At 50.9% G+C, this 17742-nt stretch overlaps 1 protein-coding gene across 1 annotated transcript in view; it reads left to right on the plus strand.

Annotated features, from left to right (window-relative positions):
* The window catches only part of LOC131278787 (disks large homolog 5-like), a 90927-nt gene that overhangs the window by 48297 nt on the left and 24888 nt on the right, over nucleotides 1–17742 (plus strand). Inside the window, 8 exon segments of the mRNA XM_058299247.2 lie at nucleotides 1147–1468; nucleotides 6012–6193; nucleotides 7024–7149; nucleotides 10390–10522; nucleotides 10824–10951; nucleotides 12864–13039; nucleotides 13356–13459; nucleotides 17070–17162. Coding sequence (XP_058155230.1) covers nucleotides 1147–1468; nucleotides 6012–6193; nucleotides 7024–7149; nucleotides 10390–10522; nucleotides 10824–10951; nucleotides 12864–13039; nucleotides 13356–13459; nucleotides 17070–17162 — 1264 coding nt within the window.

The following is a 17742-nucleotide window of genomic DNA, read 5'->3' on the forward strand; positions in this document are numbered from 1 at the left end:
TCCGGGATTAAAACCAGCACAGGCTCCTGGTCTCCAGGAAGCGTTGTTTTTGACACCCAGTAAGTCTCATGAATTGTGGCTCCTTCCTCTCCCCTGAGTAGCTCCGAGTGCTCTGAGCTTGCTTTTTTCCTTTTCTTTCCTTTTCTTCCCTTCCTCCCTCCCTCCCTTCTCTCTCTCTCTTTCTTTCTTCTAATGCTGGTAAATCTTTTTTTTAAAAAAAAAGCAAATCTATTTTATTGATACATATCAACAAAGCATGCAGTTCATCCAGGTTTCACCACAAGCGTTTCCATCTGTGTCAGTTACCCACCCAGAAAATAGGACAGCGACTTGTCTTAGGCATTGTTCCTTCCAAAGTTTTATTTTTAAATTAAGGAATATGATCTTCTTCAGGGGTGTGCTCCCTTCCTCCAAATAGTGTTTCGTAAGGAACGTTCCTGCACAACGCCAATTCTCAGCAGTCTTCCTGGGCTTCTTAAGTAGACGTTTTCTCTTGATAAATAGGTTTGGAAATTGCTGGATTGAATTGCAGACAGGTTTCTTTACATCAGGACCTCTTGGGGCCTTTTACTCTGGTATTGCACAATGTGACTTGCCAAGAGTGGGGCACAGGATGCAGTGTTCCCAAACATAAGCCTCCAGAGCACCCAGCATGTTTAGTGGGACCCTGTGCAGGATTGGGGTTTCGAGGAACAGCCTTTGAGAATGCCAGTCTCGCGCTGCAGGCCCTGACTTGCAGGGCTGCCTTGCACGGGGCTGGCTGGAGCTGTGGTCTCTGTGCTGACTGACTTGAGGCCTTAGTGTCTGTGAAAACGTGGTGGTCAGACTCAACTTAGATCCAAGCTGCTTTGAGCTCCCGTGTGCTGGGCTGCTGCAGCCTTTATTTTTATTTTTTAAAGAACATGGCTTGGCTGTGGAAGATATAAGGTGTTATTTCTAGTAAAACGGGAGGCGTAAAATCCTCAGCTCAGCTTCTGGTATTTGTTAAAGGCTGAGAAAGATTCTAGGTTCACGGACACCAGGACTCCATAACTTTCCTTTGTCGGGGGTGTGGGAGAAAGGCGGTCCAGCACAGTGGCCTCGGCCTAGCAGCTGCCTGGGCAGGCCCCCCGCCCCTCCCCGGTGCCCTGGGCACCACTCCCCTAGGTTCAAGGCAATCCACCACGAGCTGAACAAGGCCACCAGTGTTCAGACCCAGAACAAGGACCTGCAGTGGGAGATGGAGCTGCTGCAGTCAGAGCTGGTGGAGCTGCGGACCACGCAGGCAAAGACCGCCAAGGAGTCGGAGAAGTACAAGGAGGAGCGGGATGCAGTGTACAGCGAGTACAAGCTCATCATGAGCGAGCGGGACCAGGTCATCTCTGAGCTGGACAAGCTGCAGACCGAGGTGGAGCTGGCCGAGTCCAAGCTCAAGAGCAGCACATCTGAGAAGAAGGCGGCCAGCGAGGAGATGGAGGCACTGTGACAGGTAGGCAGGGGGACGGTGGCCGTCCAGCATCTTCTAAAGCAGCCAGGGAGGAGGGGGCTGCAGTGGGCACAGTGGCCGGTCAGAAGCTGCCTTCCGAGTTGGCACGAAGGCCTGCTCATTTTCGCCCGAAACGCTGGCTGAGTTTCGGACGCTGCCCAGGCACCCTCACTCCCAGACCCATGGTGAAGCAGTAGTAGATAATCTTGAAAAGTCAGGGGCTAGAGCAAGGGCTTGCTCGTGAAGGAGAAAGATGCCAACCAAGTCCCCAAAGCTGTCGATGGGTCTGGAAGTGTTCCCTCAGTCGTGGGCATTTGCTTATTAAAGGGGTGGTCAGCGTTCTTCCGGGAAGATGTTATCCTGGGTTGACCCCAAGACCCTTCTCCTCAAGCCTTGCTCCCTGGGGGCCTTACCTCCAGGGTCAAGGGAAGGCTTGCTCATTAGCACCAGCATTGGGCCACTCTGCTGGAATCCTGTGCCTTCAGTGTGGAGTTTTTGAAGACTTCCTACCTGGTCACCCCAGGCCTTCCTCATGGTCACTGCTGACCCCAAGGCCATCTGTGTCCAGCAGGAGCTCCCCCCGTATTTGAGCTTCCCTTTTACATCTTTCAGCTCTGCTGTGTGCTGCTGAACTTGATCGTAGTGAATGTTCTCCCCATCAAAACCATCTGTTTATGCCTCTCCACGTTGCTGCTTTCCTTGGCAGCTCAGTCAGAATGTAGGTTTTAAGGTTGGTCTGTGAGAAACAAGAAGCAAGGTGTTATGGGTGGGGCAGCTTGGCAGGGGGAGGTGGGCACTGGGTGGTCACAGCCAGACCCCTCCCCTCTACCAAGCATGGCGCAGGGCTGGTGCCTGAGAGGCGTCCAGGGCCCCACGAGGCTTTCTTCCTGTGCCGGGGATGCCAGGGGTGCCAGGGACCGCGGGCATGCGAGGGACACAGCCTTGTGCTTGCAGGGGACCTCCGCAGCCGGGGGCCGCTCTATGCTTTGGCTTCTTCACCTGCCAAGTGGGGAAGACAGTGGCAGCTGCCTCCCAGGGCTGTGACGATCAAATGGTTGAATGTAGAAAAAGCACGTAGAGTGGGCCCCATGAGACTTAGGAACAACTTGACTCTACTTTTATTATTAAGGTTAGTATTATTCTCATCGGAAGCTTACTGCCCTGTGTATATCAGGTTGAACCATAGGAAATCATGTTTTTGTAGGTAAAAGAGGGTCACATAATGGCAATTTCATTCAAAAGGACTGAGACTTCTCTAGCTGGTGGTTGAAACACAATAGGGTATACCTTTTATGTTGATGGATTTTTTGAAAAGATGTTGAAGGAATTTCTAATAAGCAAAGTTAATGCATTAGAACTCAGTAATGGTCCCAGGAAAACTATCAACTCATTTTCCCCTTCTGGGATTTAAGTACTTAATTTTGGGGGTGGGGGTGAGTGGATATTGTCCATATCAGAAAGGGAAACAAAATGACTAGGAAGAAAACTGAAAATGACTGAGTCAGTAAGTAAACAAAAGGGTCAAGGAAGAGCAGACGCAGAAAAGTGGATCGCGCAGGTGACGCGCAGTGGGGCGGCGGGGCTGCCTGGGGGGCGCCTGCCGCTGGAGGAGTTGTGCCCTTTGAGGAAGTCTGAAAGCACAGGGAGTGTGGGCAGATCAATGCCCGCCTTGCCCTGGGTGCTAGCTCCAGGAACGAGCTCACTGCCGCCGGCTGCTTGCCCAGTGCACTCGAGAACAGAGTGCGCTTCCTGGACTGTGGGGGGGGGTCTTGGCTGAGCATGGAGCCTGCCGGCCAGCTGAGCTGGAATCTTTTCTAGGCTCTGTTCCAAATCGGCAGGCGGGAGAGGAGAGCCTCTCCCTTCCCCCGCAGCCAAGGGCTTCCAGGGCTGAAATGCTCGGCTCCCTTCTGCACTTTGCCTGGCCTCCAGATGCGCCACTTCACCCTGTGGCCTGGGCCGTCCTGGGTCTGACCCTCTCCCTGGGCACACCTCCCTGCTTTCCATGCCTCACCACAGTGCCCTGTCCAGGACCTCTGCCATGGTGACCTGCCCCCCAGATCTCAGAATCAGCTGCTTTTTGTCTCTGGTGCGATTCAGGCTTCCCTGGCAGTCTCTGCCCTTCTCTCTGCACCTCTCTTCCCTCCTTCCCTTCTGCTTTCCTTCCCTTGGTCCACTCCCCTTCCCATGCCTTTCTCTTGAATGGGCAGGAGGGGCCCGGGAGGTCCGGAGACCAGTCAAGGCCTTTGCCCAGCCCTGGGACCAGCTCTGCTCTGGGCGCCAGGCCCATTGTGGACGCCAGGTCCTCTCCAGAATCTGGGTCTGCTCTGGGTGTCGGGTCAGCTCTGGACACCAGATCCCTCTGCCTTCCCTTCTGCTTCCCAGCTGCTGCGTGGGCCTGTCCTGGACCATGCCCCCAGCCTCTGGCCATCAGCTGACCTGGTCCAGTTGGGGCTTGTGGCCCTCTGGTGGACCAAGGTGCTGCCTGGGGCAGTGGGGGGTGGGGTGGGCACTGCCATTGGTCACAAGTTCTCCCCAGGTGCTGGGTCGCTTCCCAGGTCAGGCCCCTCTGACCGAGCCCCCAGCTCACAGAAAGGATGGCGTGGCTGCCTGGCACAGTGGCTGCTGCGTCCCTGCCCCCCCATCGCCCGGGCAACCGCAGTGCCCCTTTAGGAGCGGAGCTCAGCTGTGGTGGAGAGAGCCTGAGCAGTGCGGGAGAGGAAAGGAGCAGGAAGGAGTTTTGGAGCTATTCAGGGGCAGGGAAGGCAGCAGGAGACGGGACTCTGAGAGGAGCGTCTGGGGGGCTGGGCTGCAGCCCGGGGGCCTTTTGAATTGGCCTCAGGCCTGGGCCCCACGAGTGGTGGGAAAGCCAGCATGTTCTTCCCCAACCTGGGGCCCCAGCCCCGCCCAGGGGCTGTGGGGAGAGACCTTGGGGGGTGCATGGTGTAGAGGGAGGAACTCTGGAGTGAGAGTTGGAAGGCCGGGGTCCGGGCTCAGCGCTCCCACCAGCGGGGGCCTTGGGGGCCTCTCGGATCCTGAGGTTCCTCGGCAGCAAACCAGGCTCCCACAGAGGGCCCTCTCGGGGCCTCTCAGCTCCCGAATTGCAGCGCTCCTTATGAGTTACCGCCTTCGTGCCCCCCTCCACAGACCCAGGTGCAGAGCTGCTGTGCTGCTTACAAGGAAATAGTCTTTTTGGGTGAATTCACTTCTGGGACCCACAGGGCTGAGGGGCCCAGGGGGAGGGAGAGGGGAAGGGGGAAAGCCACCTCCCCTTGGGGTCTCCACCTCTGGACAGCAAAGTGAGATGGCTCCGTACCAGAGTGGAACTAGGTACTAAGACCTCTCAGATCCTGAACTCGATGAATCCTGAGCATTGAGTAAAACGGCAGGTTTTAAGAGTGTGATTGCTGAACGTGTTGCTTATTATAACACTTGACATAAGAGTAATACAAATAAGGGTTTCCTTTCAAAATAGCAAACTGAACACTGCATAAGAGTGAAGAGAACTGCGGAAAATGGAAAGTAAAGTGATTGAAATTGATCTTGTGAAATGTGAGGTCTGAGCAGAGTGGGTCAGAGGCCTTGCTGATTTCCGGCGTATTTGTGGTGCAGTTGCCCCAGCCCTTTCCGATGCTGCTTGAGAGGTGGGGGCAGCTCCAGGGTGACGCCTAGGATCTTCCCCTGTCTCCTTCGTCCTGGTGTCTTGGTGAGGACCCGAGGTCTTTTTGAATTTGTTTTCAGCAGAGGCGGTTCTCTTCTCTTCCATGGAGAGGTAGCTGGGTACGCTCTTCATTTGTCTTCCTTGGCCTTATGCAGAGGTGGAGATGGCCCATGTGGAAATGAATGTCATGGTCATACGCGGCTTGCCGTTGAGCTCGAAGCAGAGATGGTTTTTGCACTAGACACTTGCTTTGTCATTTCACCTTTTCCCCTTCTTAAGGTTTGTAGAAGCATAGAGAGAGCTTTCTACATGAGTGCTTATAAAAGTTCAATTTGAGATTTTAGTAGAGCATGCAATTCTTTGAGGAGGTGCCAAGATGCAGATGCTTCATATTTCAGCTTTTTAAGCAAGCTGAGATAAACAGTTCTTCAGCAAAAATTCCTGGAGTTTTAGCCTTTAAAAATAATGCAGTCTGCCAGATTATAAAAACCAGTATGGCAGACACAGAAGGTGGGGCAAGCATTCTTTTCCTGCCTGGAGCATGTGGGCAGTGCAGCCTCGCCCCATGATGTTTTGTTGCCAGCCCTTTAGAGAGATGTAGCACGCTCTTGCAGATAGAAGCCAGTTAGGGGCTGGCCAGGGCCTCTGACAAAGCCCTCAGCCGGGGCCTCCGCTGAGCCGGGCGTGGACTGGGCCCCTCATCGGGAGCCCGAGCCGTGGCTGTGGACATGGGGGTTGCGGGCCCAGGAGAAGGAGCGGCTGTTGGCTTTGGCTGTGGCTGTGATCCGCGCCTCCCCCAAACCTAGAGCTTCGGCTCCAGCCCTGATCCTGGTAGGAGCCAGAAAGCCCCACAAAAGTCCCCTCTGCTTGTCCCCTCACCTCCCCCAGATCAAAGACACAGTGACAATGGATGCCAGGAGAGCCAACGAGGTTGAAATCCTTCGAAAGCAGTGCAAGGCTCTGTGCCAGGAGCTGAAGGAAGCCCTCCAGGAGGCAGATGTGGCCAAGTGCCGGCGGGACTGGGCCTTCCAGGAGCAAGACAAGATCGTGGCAGAGCACGACAGCATCCGGTAGGCACCGCCCCCCCCGGGGACCCTGCCGGTTGGGAGCCCCTTAGTGCGCAGTGTGGGCTGGAGGGTGTGGCCAGGGAGGCCCCGGCGGGGGTGGGGAAGGGGTGGTGGGCTCCCTGTCTGCTCCCGCTCTGACCCTGCTCTGACCCTCTCCGTGGTTTCTCCGGGTGCAGTCCTTGCTCAGGGCCCGGGTGTGGGGTTTGGGGCCATGGAAAGGTGGGGACCAGCCCCTGGGCACAGCAGCATCAGGCGGTTCCAGAAGTGGCACAGAGCCCAGGCTCCCATGTTGCCAAGGCTGCCCATGCCCACCTCCTCTCTGGAACAGCTGAGGTAGTCCTAGGGTCCTCAAAGCCACAGTTTGCTTTAGTAGAGCCATGCCATGCCTGGCCTGTGCCCTGGAGGGGCTCAGACCTGCAGAGGTGTGAGCCTGGGGCTCCTGCCTGGCTGTGGGTTGGGGGGTGGCTCCAGAAAGCTCCTAGACACATGGGCTCTGCAGCACAGGCTGCCAGGTGGGCAGGGGGGCTCATGGAAGAGACCTCCCAGGTGGGTCTTGAGCCAGGTGGGAGTGAGCATCTGCAGGAGGGTGGGGCGGGGAGGAGGGTGGTCTGTAACTCCAGGCACGTTGAGGGGGAAACAGTGGGAAGAGCCTGGAACCTGATGCTGCTTGCTCGGGGGTCCTCCCTGTCCCCTCTGTCTCATGATGGGCCCGGCCTGGATGATCACCCCCTGGCTCCCCAGCCTCCTTCTGTGTATCTAGGAGTGTCCATCGCAGGCCCTCAAGCTTTCCATGCCTCTTGTGCTGACCTTGCCCGCTGCCCCCTCTCTGCCAGGATGCTGTGTGACAACCTGCGGCGGGAGCGGGACCAGGCGGTGAGCGAGCTGGCCGAGGCCCTGCGCAGCCTGGACGACACGCGCAAGCAGAAGAATGACATCAGCTGGGAGCTCAAGGAGCTCAAGTACGCTGGGGTGGGCGCCTTGGGGATGAGGCAAGGGCTTTTCCCCGCATGCAGCCTGGGCACCATGTTCTTCTCTCTGCCCCGCTCCGTCAGTCCGTAGGGCAGGTCTAAGTGCCGCCTTTTTTTAAAAAGATTTATTGCTCCCCATCCCCTCATTGTTTGCACTCGCTGTGTCCATTTGTCTTCCTTGTTTCTTCAGGAGGCACTGGGAACTGAACCCAGGACCTCCGGTGTGGGAGGGTGGCACCTCATCGCTTGAGCCACCTCTGTTCCCTGCTTTGTTGTGTCTCTCTCATTGTGTTTTTCTTCTTGTGTCCCTTGTTGTGTCACCCTGTTGCACCTACCCATCACTTCAGCTTGTCTTCTTTAGGAGTCACCAGGAACCGAACCAGGGACCTCCCATGTGGTAGACAGGAGCTCAGTTGCTTGAGCCACATCTGCGTCCCTCACTAGAAATTCTTTAGAGTGCTGCGGAACGTGTCCCCAACCCCTCCATCAGCAGGATCCATGTGTGAAGGCACAAAGGAGGAAAGCCTTGCAATGTAGTCTGTCCGGGCAGTCTGCCTGGGGACTTGCCAGCCATTCATTCATTCTGTGATGTTGGTTGAGGATGTCCTCGGTATGGGCCAGGCCCTCTGGACAGCCGTGGGCAGACAGTGCTGAGCCAGCAAAGTCCCTAGGAGGAGCTGGACAGATGGGGCCGTTAGAGAAACAAATATGTCAACAATGAAAATAGTCATGACTGTGAGTCAGTGTTTCCAAGGCAGCATATCTCAGGCTCATCCGTCCACTCTGCTTGTGTTATGAGGCTGTCCATTTAGAGGAGAATCTTTGGGGTATCAGACATCCTCCCTGTGGTTCCAGCTTGCTCCCAGGAGAGCCATTTAAGGCATGGTGGCCTTTAGCAGTGGTTGATAAAAGAAAGATCACACTTTAACCGTAGAAAGTGGCAGAGCCCGATACCCATCAGTGTAATAGAGAACTTGAACTTGAGAAGCAGTGGTTCTCTGTACATTGGAAGTTTTCCTATGCTGATAGTGTGGGGAAGGGGAGGTAAGAGCTGGTGTGTTGTGTGAGTGTACAAGCCTGCACACACTTGAGTGGTGGCCTTTGAGGGAGTTGACAGTGCTTCCTCCTCCATTCAGTAAAACCTAATATTTATTTTGAAAAATCAAACCAGAATCTCCAGGGTTTGAGTGCTCTAAGAAAAGTCTCAGGCGTTTGGAACCTAAGTGTCCAGCTCCCCCTGCCAGGCGCCTGCCTTGGCTCTCATGAGCAATGGATCTAAATTAAGTTAAATCCTGGAACCTCTGGAGCTTGAACCTGGGAGAAGGTTTTGCATTTTAATTGCACCAGAGATGCCGGGAACTTTCAAGCATCTTCCATTTGTTCCTTTGGCATACTTGGATTTGTACCTTCTCTCTGCTAAGCTCCTAAGTTCTCTAACCCGTGATGCTGACGAGGGGTCAGTGCTGTTCCCGAGGAAGCCCCCAGCCTGTGGGAGCACAGGTGTGCACCCGATCAGATGACAGCGGGGGCGAGTGCAGCACGCATTAAATGCAGAGCGCTGGCCGAGGGCTGTGGGACCTTGGTGGAAGCACCCTTCACCTGGTCTGGGGTGGGGACTGGCGGTGTCCCAGGAAGGCCAAGCAGCCTTTGGAGATGGCCAGAAAGACCTCGGGCCGGCCAGAGCTGTGGGCTTGGGGGAGGGCACACTTGAGCAGGAATCGAGCAGGTTACAAAAGAGCGTCCCTGGGGCTGAAGGGTCACACCGATGAACCCGGAAAGGGGGTTTGGGTTTTAGGAAGAAGGGGCATCACATGCAAGTCATCAGGATATTGAGTCTTTTGTCATCTTTTTCATGGCTTTTTGCAGAGCTGAAGTTTTTAATTTCACGAAAGTCCTTTTTATCTTCCCCTAGCCCAAGTCTTGAAAATTTTCTCCTATATGTCCTTCTCAGAGTTTTGTGGTTTTAAATTTTACATTTAAATCTACAAAATTAAATTAAAAATTGAACCCATGATCCATTTTGAGTTAATTCATAGAAGTTTTGAGGTTTAGATCATTACTTTTTTGCCTGTGGTGTTCAGGTGCTCCAGCACTGTTTGTTGAACGGACCATCCTTCCACTACTGGCGTTGGTTTCATCCACATTGTTAAAAATCCGTTGCCCTTTGCTTGCGAGGGTCTGTTTCTAGGCTCTCTATTTCATACCATTGATCTGTGTCAGTACCACACAGTCCCAATCAATGTAGTATATAATATGTTTTGAAGTCAGGTAGTGAGTCCGCAATTTATTCTTCCTTTTTGTATTAGCCAAAGTGGTGTTGAGACAAAGTACCAGAAATATATTGGCTTTTAAAAGGGTATTTATTTGGGGTAGAAGCTTACAGTCACCAGGCCATAAAGCGTAAGGTACTTCCCTCACCAAAGTTGCCACATGGTGGAGCACGATGGCTGCCTCGTCTTCGAGTTCCACCTCCTTCCCCCCATCAAGGCTCCATGTCCCAGTTTCCTCCAGTATCGCTGGTATAAGTCCCATCTCTCTCTCCAGTCTCAGCTGCTCTCTTCCTTCCACAAGGTCAGCTATGGACCGTCAGGCTCTCTCTCTTCCTGGGGTCTCTACCGTATCTATTCCTCTCTGTTCCTCTCCTGTGTGTTTACTTCCCAGGGCTCCAGCATCCAAAACTCTTAACTGCCTCCTCTGCCTTGTTGTTTTCTGTGAGTCTGCCCCCACATCCTACTGGCCCAATCCAAGCCCTAATCATAATTTAATCAAGTAAAAGTGAAACCTAAATTCAACACAATTTAAGGGTATCACTAGCCCAGAGGAACAGACCAGTTTACAAACATAATCAGTATTTCTTTTTGGAATTCCTCAGTAATATCAAACTGCCACACTTTTCAAAATTGTTTTGGTTATTTTAGTTCCTTTTCTCTTCTGTATAAATATTAGATAGTCTCATTCATGTCTACAAGAAAAAATCTTGGTGGAATTTTGGTAGGAAATGCATCGAATGTATAGATCAATTTGTAAAGGATTTGAGTCTTCCTTAAAAAAACACAGTAACCAACCACCGTGAAAACCCACTGAGACTGAAGGGGCCATGACTGACCCTCCAGATTGATTGGGAAGCCAGTGTGAGGGGAGGGGGAAAGGAGTGCATTCGGTTTGGGCTGGGAGCTGGGACAGGCTGGGTGCTTCCCCGCCCAGAGAGCTTCCCCATGACCCTCTCCGCAGGGAGCAGATGGAATCCCAGTTAGAGAAGGAGGCCCGGTTCCGACAGCTGATGGCCCACAGCTCCCACGACTCGGCCATCGACACGGATTCCATGGAGTGGGAAACGGAAGTGGTAGAGTTTGAGAGGGAGACGGTGAGTTGCCTTTGGGGAGTGTGAGTGTGGCCCCCAAGCTGGGTGGCAGCACGTCGGTCCCCTGTGTCACATGGCAGATGCCAGCATGCACGCGGAAGGCAGAGAGAGGAGCAGAGAGTAGGGGGGAGGTGGTGCCACGAGGACGTGTGTCTGTCTGCAGTGGCTGACAGGCGGGGCAGCTGTTCGCAGGTTTCCAGCCGGGGGCCCGGGCTCCGTCAGGCACGGTGAGGGGACTTGGGGGTTTGAGAGCCAAACCTTCCTCCTTGGTGCTCGGTCAAGTGTGCTGCTGCTGCTTTGACAGGAGGATGTGGATTTGAAGGCACTCGGGTTTGAAATGGCAGGAGGCGTGAACGAGCCCTGCTTCCCGGGGGACTGCGGCATATTTGTCACTAAAGTGGACAAAGGGAGTGGTGCTGATGGCAGGTTAAGGTAAGAGCCGAGGAGCCCCAGGCCCTGGAGGGAAGGGGTCCCCTCCAACCCAATGCAAGGGGCCATCTCCCAGCGGGCCCCGAGAGCGCCAGACAGCGACTAAACCCGTGTGCCTGCGGGGCGTCCGTCCAAGGCCTGCAGGCGCGGCTGCTAATTTTGTTCTTATAGGAACCTCCCTGCCTCTCAGTTGCCTCTGCCTCTGCTTTCCCCCTGTCACCAAGGTGCTGCCGCTTGCTCCTCTGACTAGGAAAGGTCTCGGTGGAATGAGTAAAAGCGTAGGGCATGCCTGCTCATGCCTTGGAATAGGAATGACTGAAAATACTGTGTGCTTCCACAGTCCTTACTGTTTGCTCCATGTATATAAATAAATTCATTAATCTTTACCATCCTATGAGGAAGATGCTTTATTACTCCCCTTTTACAGATGAGGACACTGAGGCACAGAGGGCCTACGTCACTTGCGGAAGGTCACTCAAGGTTGGGTGGAACTCAGTCCAGGCAGCCCAGCTCTAAGTCTGCTGTTAGGTTGGTGCAAAAGTAATTGTGATTCAGACCATGAATTTTAAATCATTATAACTAGGTTCAAACACATCTTTATTACTCAAAATAGGAACCATTACAATCAACACTTTTTTGCCAATGAGAAATAAGTTTGTTTATTCCTGTAGCATAAAAATCCTTACTTCGGGATTTGATGAACTCTTGGAAAGCATTTTCTGCATCCTGCTGGTTGTGGAAGCATTTTCCCTGCAAAAAGTTGTCAAGATGCTTCAAGAAGTGGTGGTCAGTTGGTGAGAGGTCAGATGAATATGGCGGACGAGGCAAAACTTAGTAGCCCAGTTCTTTCCCTTTTGAAGCATTGGCTGTGCGACGTGTGGTTGGGTATTGTCATGGAGAAGACTTGGGCCCTTTCTGTTGACCAGTGCTGGCTGTAGGCATTGCAGTCTTAGTGCATCTCATCGATTTGCTGAGCATACTTCTCAGATGTTATGGTTTCGCTGGGATTCAGAAAGCTGTGGTTGATAGACCGGCAGCAGACCAACCAACAGTGACCATGACCTTTTGTGGTGCAAATTAGGCTTTGGGAAGTGCTTTGGAGCTTCTTGGTCCAACCACTGAGCTGGTCATTCCTGGTTGTCATATATAATCCACGTTTCGTTGCACATCACAATCCCATCGAGAAATGGTTCCTTATTGTTGCGTAGAAAAGGAGAAGATGACACTTTGATGATTTTTTTGAATTTCGGTTAGCTCTTGAGGCACCACTTATCAAGCTTTTTCACCTTTCCAATTTGCTTCAAATGCTGAACAACTATAGAACGGTCAACATTGAGTTCTTTGGCAACTTCTCTTATAGTTGTAAGAGGATCAGCTTTGACGATTGCCTTCAAATGGTTGTTGTCAACTTCCAGTGGCCAGCCACTATGCTCCTCATCTTCAAGGTTCTCATCTCCTTTGCAAAACTTCTTGAACCAACACTGCACTGTATGTTCGTTAGCAGTTGCTGGGCCAAGTGTGGTGTTCATGTTGTGAGTTGTCTTTGCTGCCTTACAACCAATTCTGAACTCAAGTAAGAAAATCACTTGAATTTTTTTTTCTAACATCATTTCCATAGTCAAAATAAATACAAAATAAACAGCAAGTAATGTCATTAGCAAAAAACCATAAAACTAGAAATGTACATTAAAATGATGTATAACATAACCACAGTTACTTAAGAATGTATTCCAGTATCAAATGGCAAATTTCAGCAATGCAAAATTGCAATTACTTTTGCACCAACCTAATAGTTTAGCCATTACGTGCTGGGAAGAGGAAATCTTTCTGGACGTACAGGGGGTCCCCGCTTTCCAAACAGGCACAGCTGGTCCGGCGTGAGCGAAGTTGCTGACCTGGCTTTGCCCCTCCTCAGGGTCAATGACTGGCTGCTGCGAATTAACGATGTGGATCTCATCAACAAGGACAAGAAGCAGGCGGTCAAGGCGCTCCTCAACGGAGGGGGGGCCATCAACATGGTGGTGCGGTGGCATAAGTCCCTGGGTGGGAAGGTGGTCACGCCACTGCACATCAACATAAGTGGACACGAAGGTACAGGGGCCGGCAGAGGGGGCAGGGTGCCACCTCCTTTCAGGCAGGTGATGGGTCTCGTTGCAGGGGCAAGGCGTGGATGTCATTCCAGCGCTGCCCACGCGCCTTCCCCTTCTGGTCTTGCTGGTCTCCCTTTGCATGCTTGATTCAGTTCACCAGATGTGCATTGCATCCGGGGCCTGACCTGGGCAGGGTGCCGGCTCGGGCAGGGTGCAGTCGGACAGCACCCCCCTTTTTGATGTCTGGTTAGCAAAGATGAGGCAGGACCATGACTGGCTGGGCCAGGCGGTGACCGCGGTCTGCCTTGTGCTTGCAGACAGCGGCGTCAGCCTGGAGAATGGAGTGTACGCCGCCGCCGTGGTACCTGGGAGCCCTGCTGCCAAGGAAGGGTCTCTTGCAGTGGGAGACAGGATTGTGGTGGCAAGTCTTGCTGGGACGAGGTTAGGGCCAGGGTGACCCGCTGCAGACAGACAGTTGAATTACAGTTGGAAGGTTTGAGAAAGAAATGTTCTTGGGCATTGCTCTGTGTGAACATTTAAAAATAATTTTGGGGGGAGCGGGTATAGCTCAGTGGTTTGAGCTCCTGCTTGCCATGGTCCCAGGTTCAATCCCCAGTACCTCTAAAAAAAAAAGATTTTTGATCCTGATGTCTTGATGATGTGTTTCTATTTATTTTAGAAACTTAAGAAATACAGAAAACGGAGGAAATAAAAGTCACTTGTATAGCTACCACCTGTAGAAAAGCTTCCTTAACATTTTTATGAATTTCCCTGCAGCCTGTATTCTATGCATGAATGTACATTTAGGAGAACTTTTTTTTCACAAGTTGATGTCATTGGTGTGTAACTTTTTGGATCTTTCATACTAAACATTATATCCTTTATTTCTTTCATTTTTTTATTGTCAAAGTAAGACTTGCTGTAAAATCTTCAAGTGATAGATACATGCATACAGTGAAAAGTGGTCCGGCTCTTTCCTTCAGTCCTGCTCCCAGAGCTAATCTCTGCCCCCACTTGCTGGATGTGCCCCCAGACCCTAAGTGCTTATACAAACCCACGTGTGCACGTACAGGGCTCTGGTGGGTGTGTGTTTCTTTCTGAGTACGTGAGCTCATACTGTGTTACTCTACAATTTGCCCTCTACATTGTGGCTGTCTTTCCATATCGAGTCTCATTTCTATCCCCTCAGTGATGTTCTGTTGGATTATGTGTAATGTAAAGCCCCCTCCCTTGCCGGTGACATAGGCATCATTTCCAGTTTTTGCAATTGCGCACAGTTCTACACCAAACGTCACCTGTGTGCATAGCTGCTTTGGGTACATGATTCTCTCTCTGGCGACTCTACTCTGAGTCATAGGGCATGCACATTTAATATTTTAAACTCACTTTCTGAACTTGAAAATGTCTTAAACTTTTTCATGATATACCCACAAAATTCCAGTCATAGTGCTGGCAGTGAAAATAACTCTTCCTCCAGTTCCAGACTCTGCATCTACCAACCTCCCTCGGCAACCTCCCACGGCAGCCACTGTTAACAGTTGATTGGGTTTTCTTGCAGAAATATTTAAAACATGGGTATTTCCTACTCTGCCTTTTCATCCAGATGGGATCAGAGCATGCTCAGGTGTCAGCCTTGCTTTTAGTTTCTAGCGGCGTGGCTTGGAGGTCCTTGCACACTTGCATGTCCCGGTCTGCCTCCCCGTTTTGCTAACTTCATGCTGTTCCTTGACGGCAGCAGCACAAGCTGTGGAACCAGTCTCTTCCTGATGGTCATTAGGACATTTTTTTCCCTAAAAATTAAATATATATGTTGGTAACATATATAAGATTTCCCATTTTAATATTTTTAAGTACATGTCAGTGGCATTAATCATATTCACAATGTTGTGCTGCCATCACCACCATCACTACCAAGACTTTTCCCCCCTCACCCCAAACAGAAACTCTGTGTCCGCTTGAGACAACTCCCCAGCCCTGGTGACCTGTAATCTACTTTCTGTTCATCGGAATTTGCTTATTCTAGATATTTCATATAAGAGGAATCCTGCAATATCTGTCCTTTTGTGTCTGGCTTATTTCACTCAACATGATGTCTTCAAGGTTCACCCATGTTGTAGCATGAGTCAGAACTTCATTCCTTCTTATGGCTGAAGGATATTCCATTGTATGTCTAGACCACATTTGTTTACCCATTGCTCTGCTGATGGATACTTGCGTTGCTTCTACTTTTGGCTAACAGTGTGAGTAATGCTGCTGTGAACATGTGTCTAAGTATCTGTTTGTGTCCCTGTTGTCAGGTCTTTTAGGTGTATACCTAGGAGAGCAGTTGTAGAGTCATGGTAATTCATTGTTTAACTCTTTGAGAAATCTCTTTACTGTTTTCTATAGTGCCTGCAGCACTCTGCATTCCTTTGAAGACATCTTTGTCTTTACAAGTACTGCTGGAGAGGGCTCCAGGCTGTCCTGGAAAGTGTACGATGGGGTAAATTCCTGGTGTTACTGCTCGGCCAGGAGCCCTGTGCATTTAGCAGTTGATAGGATCTTCCCACTCCTGGCCTTTTCAGTCCCACCTGCAGTGTATGAGAGAGCTCCCTGCTTCACATCTTTGCCAGTTTTTCTCAGATTTTCTTTTGAGCTGGGGTTTAAAAGCATATTAAAACGACCATTGTGAAAAATGTTAAGTCGTGGAAAAGTTACAAGGAGAGCAATAACCAAATTAATCCTCCACTTTGATAATCACCCTCCATATACTTTTTTTTAACTTGATTTTGAAATAATTATAGAGTCACAGGAAATTGCAAAGAGAACCTAGAGAGCTCCCATGTATCCTTTACCCATTCTCCCTCCAGGGCTACATCTTACACAACTAGAACATCTCGACCAGGGAGTGGACAGCTGTACGATGTGTATGTGTGGTTCTGTGCCATTCCAGCACGTGTGGTTGCATGGAACCACGAGTGTAGTCAAGACACACAACTGTTCATCTGCACAAAGCTCGCCCTCGAGTTGACCCTTTGTAGTAACAGCCAGCCCTCCCCTCCCACCATTCCTAAACCTGGCAACCACTCATCTGGTTTCCATCTCTGTGATTTTGCCATTTTGAAAATGTTGTACAGTTGAACTGCAGTATGTGACCTTCTGAGATTGGCTCCTTCCGCTCAGGCTCATGCCTTTGAGAGCCATCCAGGGTACTCTGTGTATCGGCTGTTTGTTCCTTTTTATTGCCGAGTGTTAATTGATGGCATGAAAGTACCACGGTTTGTTTAACCATTCACACATTGTACATGCCCTTTTTAAAAAGATCGGGGGAGTGGATGTGGCTCAAGCAGTTGAGCACCTGCTTCTCATACAAGCCCAGGGAGGTCCTGGGCTTGGTCCCTGGGCAAAATAACAAACAAAGCACTCAGGAGAACCAGTCTGGTTCGGTGGTTAGGCACCGGCTTCCCACACCTGAGGTCCTGAGTTCAATCCCCAGCTCCAGGACCTCAAAAAAAAAAAAAAATAGGTCTGGACATGCCTGGAGGGCTGTTGGCAGAGATTCAGGGACAAGGGTTGAGAGATGAGCCTTCATTTCACGTGGCTCCTTTCGGTTTACAAAGTCTTTTGCAACCGTGTTTCCAGTCTCCTCACTGCCTCTGGGAGGGGTTTGAGTTTATTTTCCATTTTTTAATATGAAGGAATGGGACTTGGAAGCTCTGAGCTGCATCCAGCATCACGCAGCAGGAAGTGGTGGGACAGAAATGACCCCCTAAGGTCTTTGGGGCTCTGGCCCCAGACGGACAGGCATTTTTCCCTGGAGTAACTTTAAGGGTGTGTGTTTCACTGGCCTCAGAAGCCTTTGCCTGGCTCCTTGTGCCTGGCTCCTTGTGTCTTACCACTGAGCGGCTTTCTCTCATCTGCCCACTCCAGAAGGTGTGGCCTTACAGAACCAGGCCTGCTCCCCTAGGATGGCAGCCGGGCCATGCCCCTGCCTGGGGTCTGCCCGGGGCCGCCCTGCGGGTGAGCTTGATGGGCTCTCTGTTTGGTCCTAGATCAATGGCATTGCACTGGACAACAAGTCTCTGAACGAATGTGAATCTCTGCTGCGGAGCTGCCAGGACTCCTTGACCCTCTCTCTCCTAAAGGTGAGGCTCCCTCCCTGTGCCTGGCTCTGCTCTCATTGTCTGGGACACAGACAAAGCCTCAGCTCTGCGGACCCCAGCTCTACTTCTCAGCATTGCCGGAAGCTTGTTTCACAACATGTAGGGCGTGCGTGAGCCCTGATGGGATCCTGGCTTAAAACAAAAAGCAGCTATAACTGTATATTTATATACAAAAGTATATTTTGGGGGCAGTAGGGTATATTTGAATACCATCTAATATGATGTTATCATATAATAATATCTAGTTATTCAGATGATAATAGTGAATTATTTTCTTGTGTAAGGGAATAGCCTTATTTTGAGAGGTATGTGCTGAAGTTGTTTGGAGTAAAATGTCATATCTGCAACTTCCTTTCAGACAGGAAAAAACAACTTGGTAAAATGTTGAATCCAGATGGTAGGTTTATGGGTGCTCATTGTACTTTCCTATTAATTTTTCTACATAGTTGGCAAAATTTATAATAGAACAAAATTACTTGTCTGTTTCGATAAGAGCTATGTATTTTTAACACTGCAATTTTGCTTTTATGTTTAATAATTTTTTAAAAAATGTGTAGGATGT

This window comes from Dasypus novemcinctus, chromosome 6 (assembly GCF_030445035.2).
Source record: "Dasypus novemcinctus isolate mDasNov1 chromosome 6, mDasNov1.1.hap2, whole genome shotgun sequence".
Lineage (NCBI taxonomy): Eukaryota > Metazoa > Chordata > Mammalia > Cingulata > Dasypodidae > Dasypus > Dasypus novemcinctus.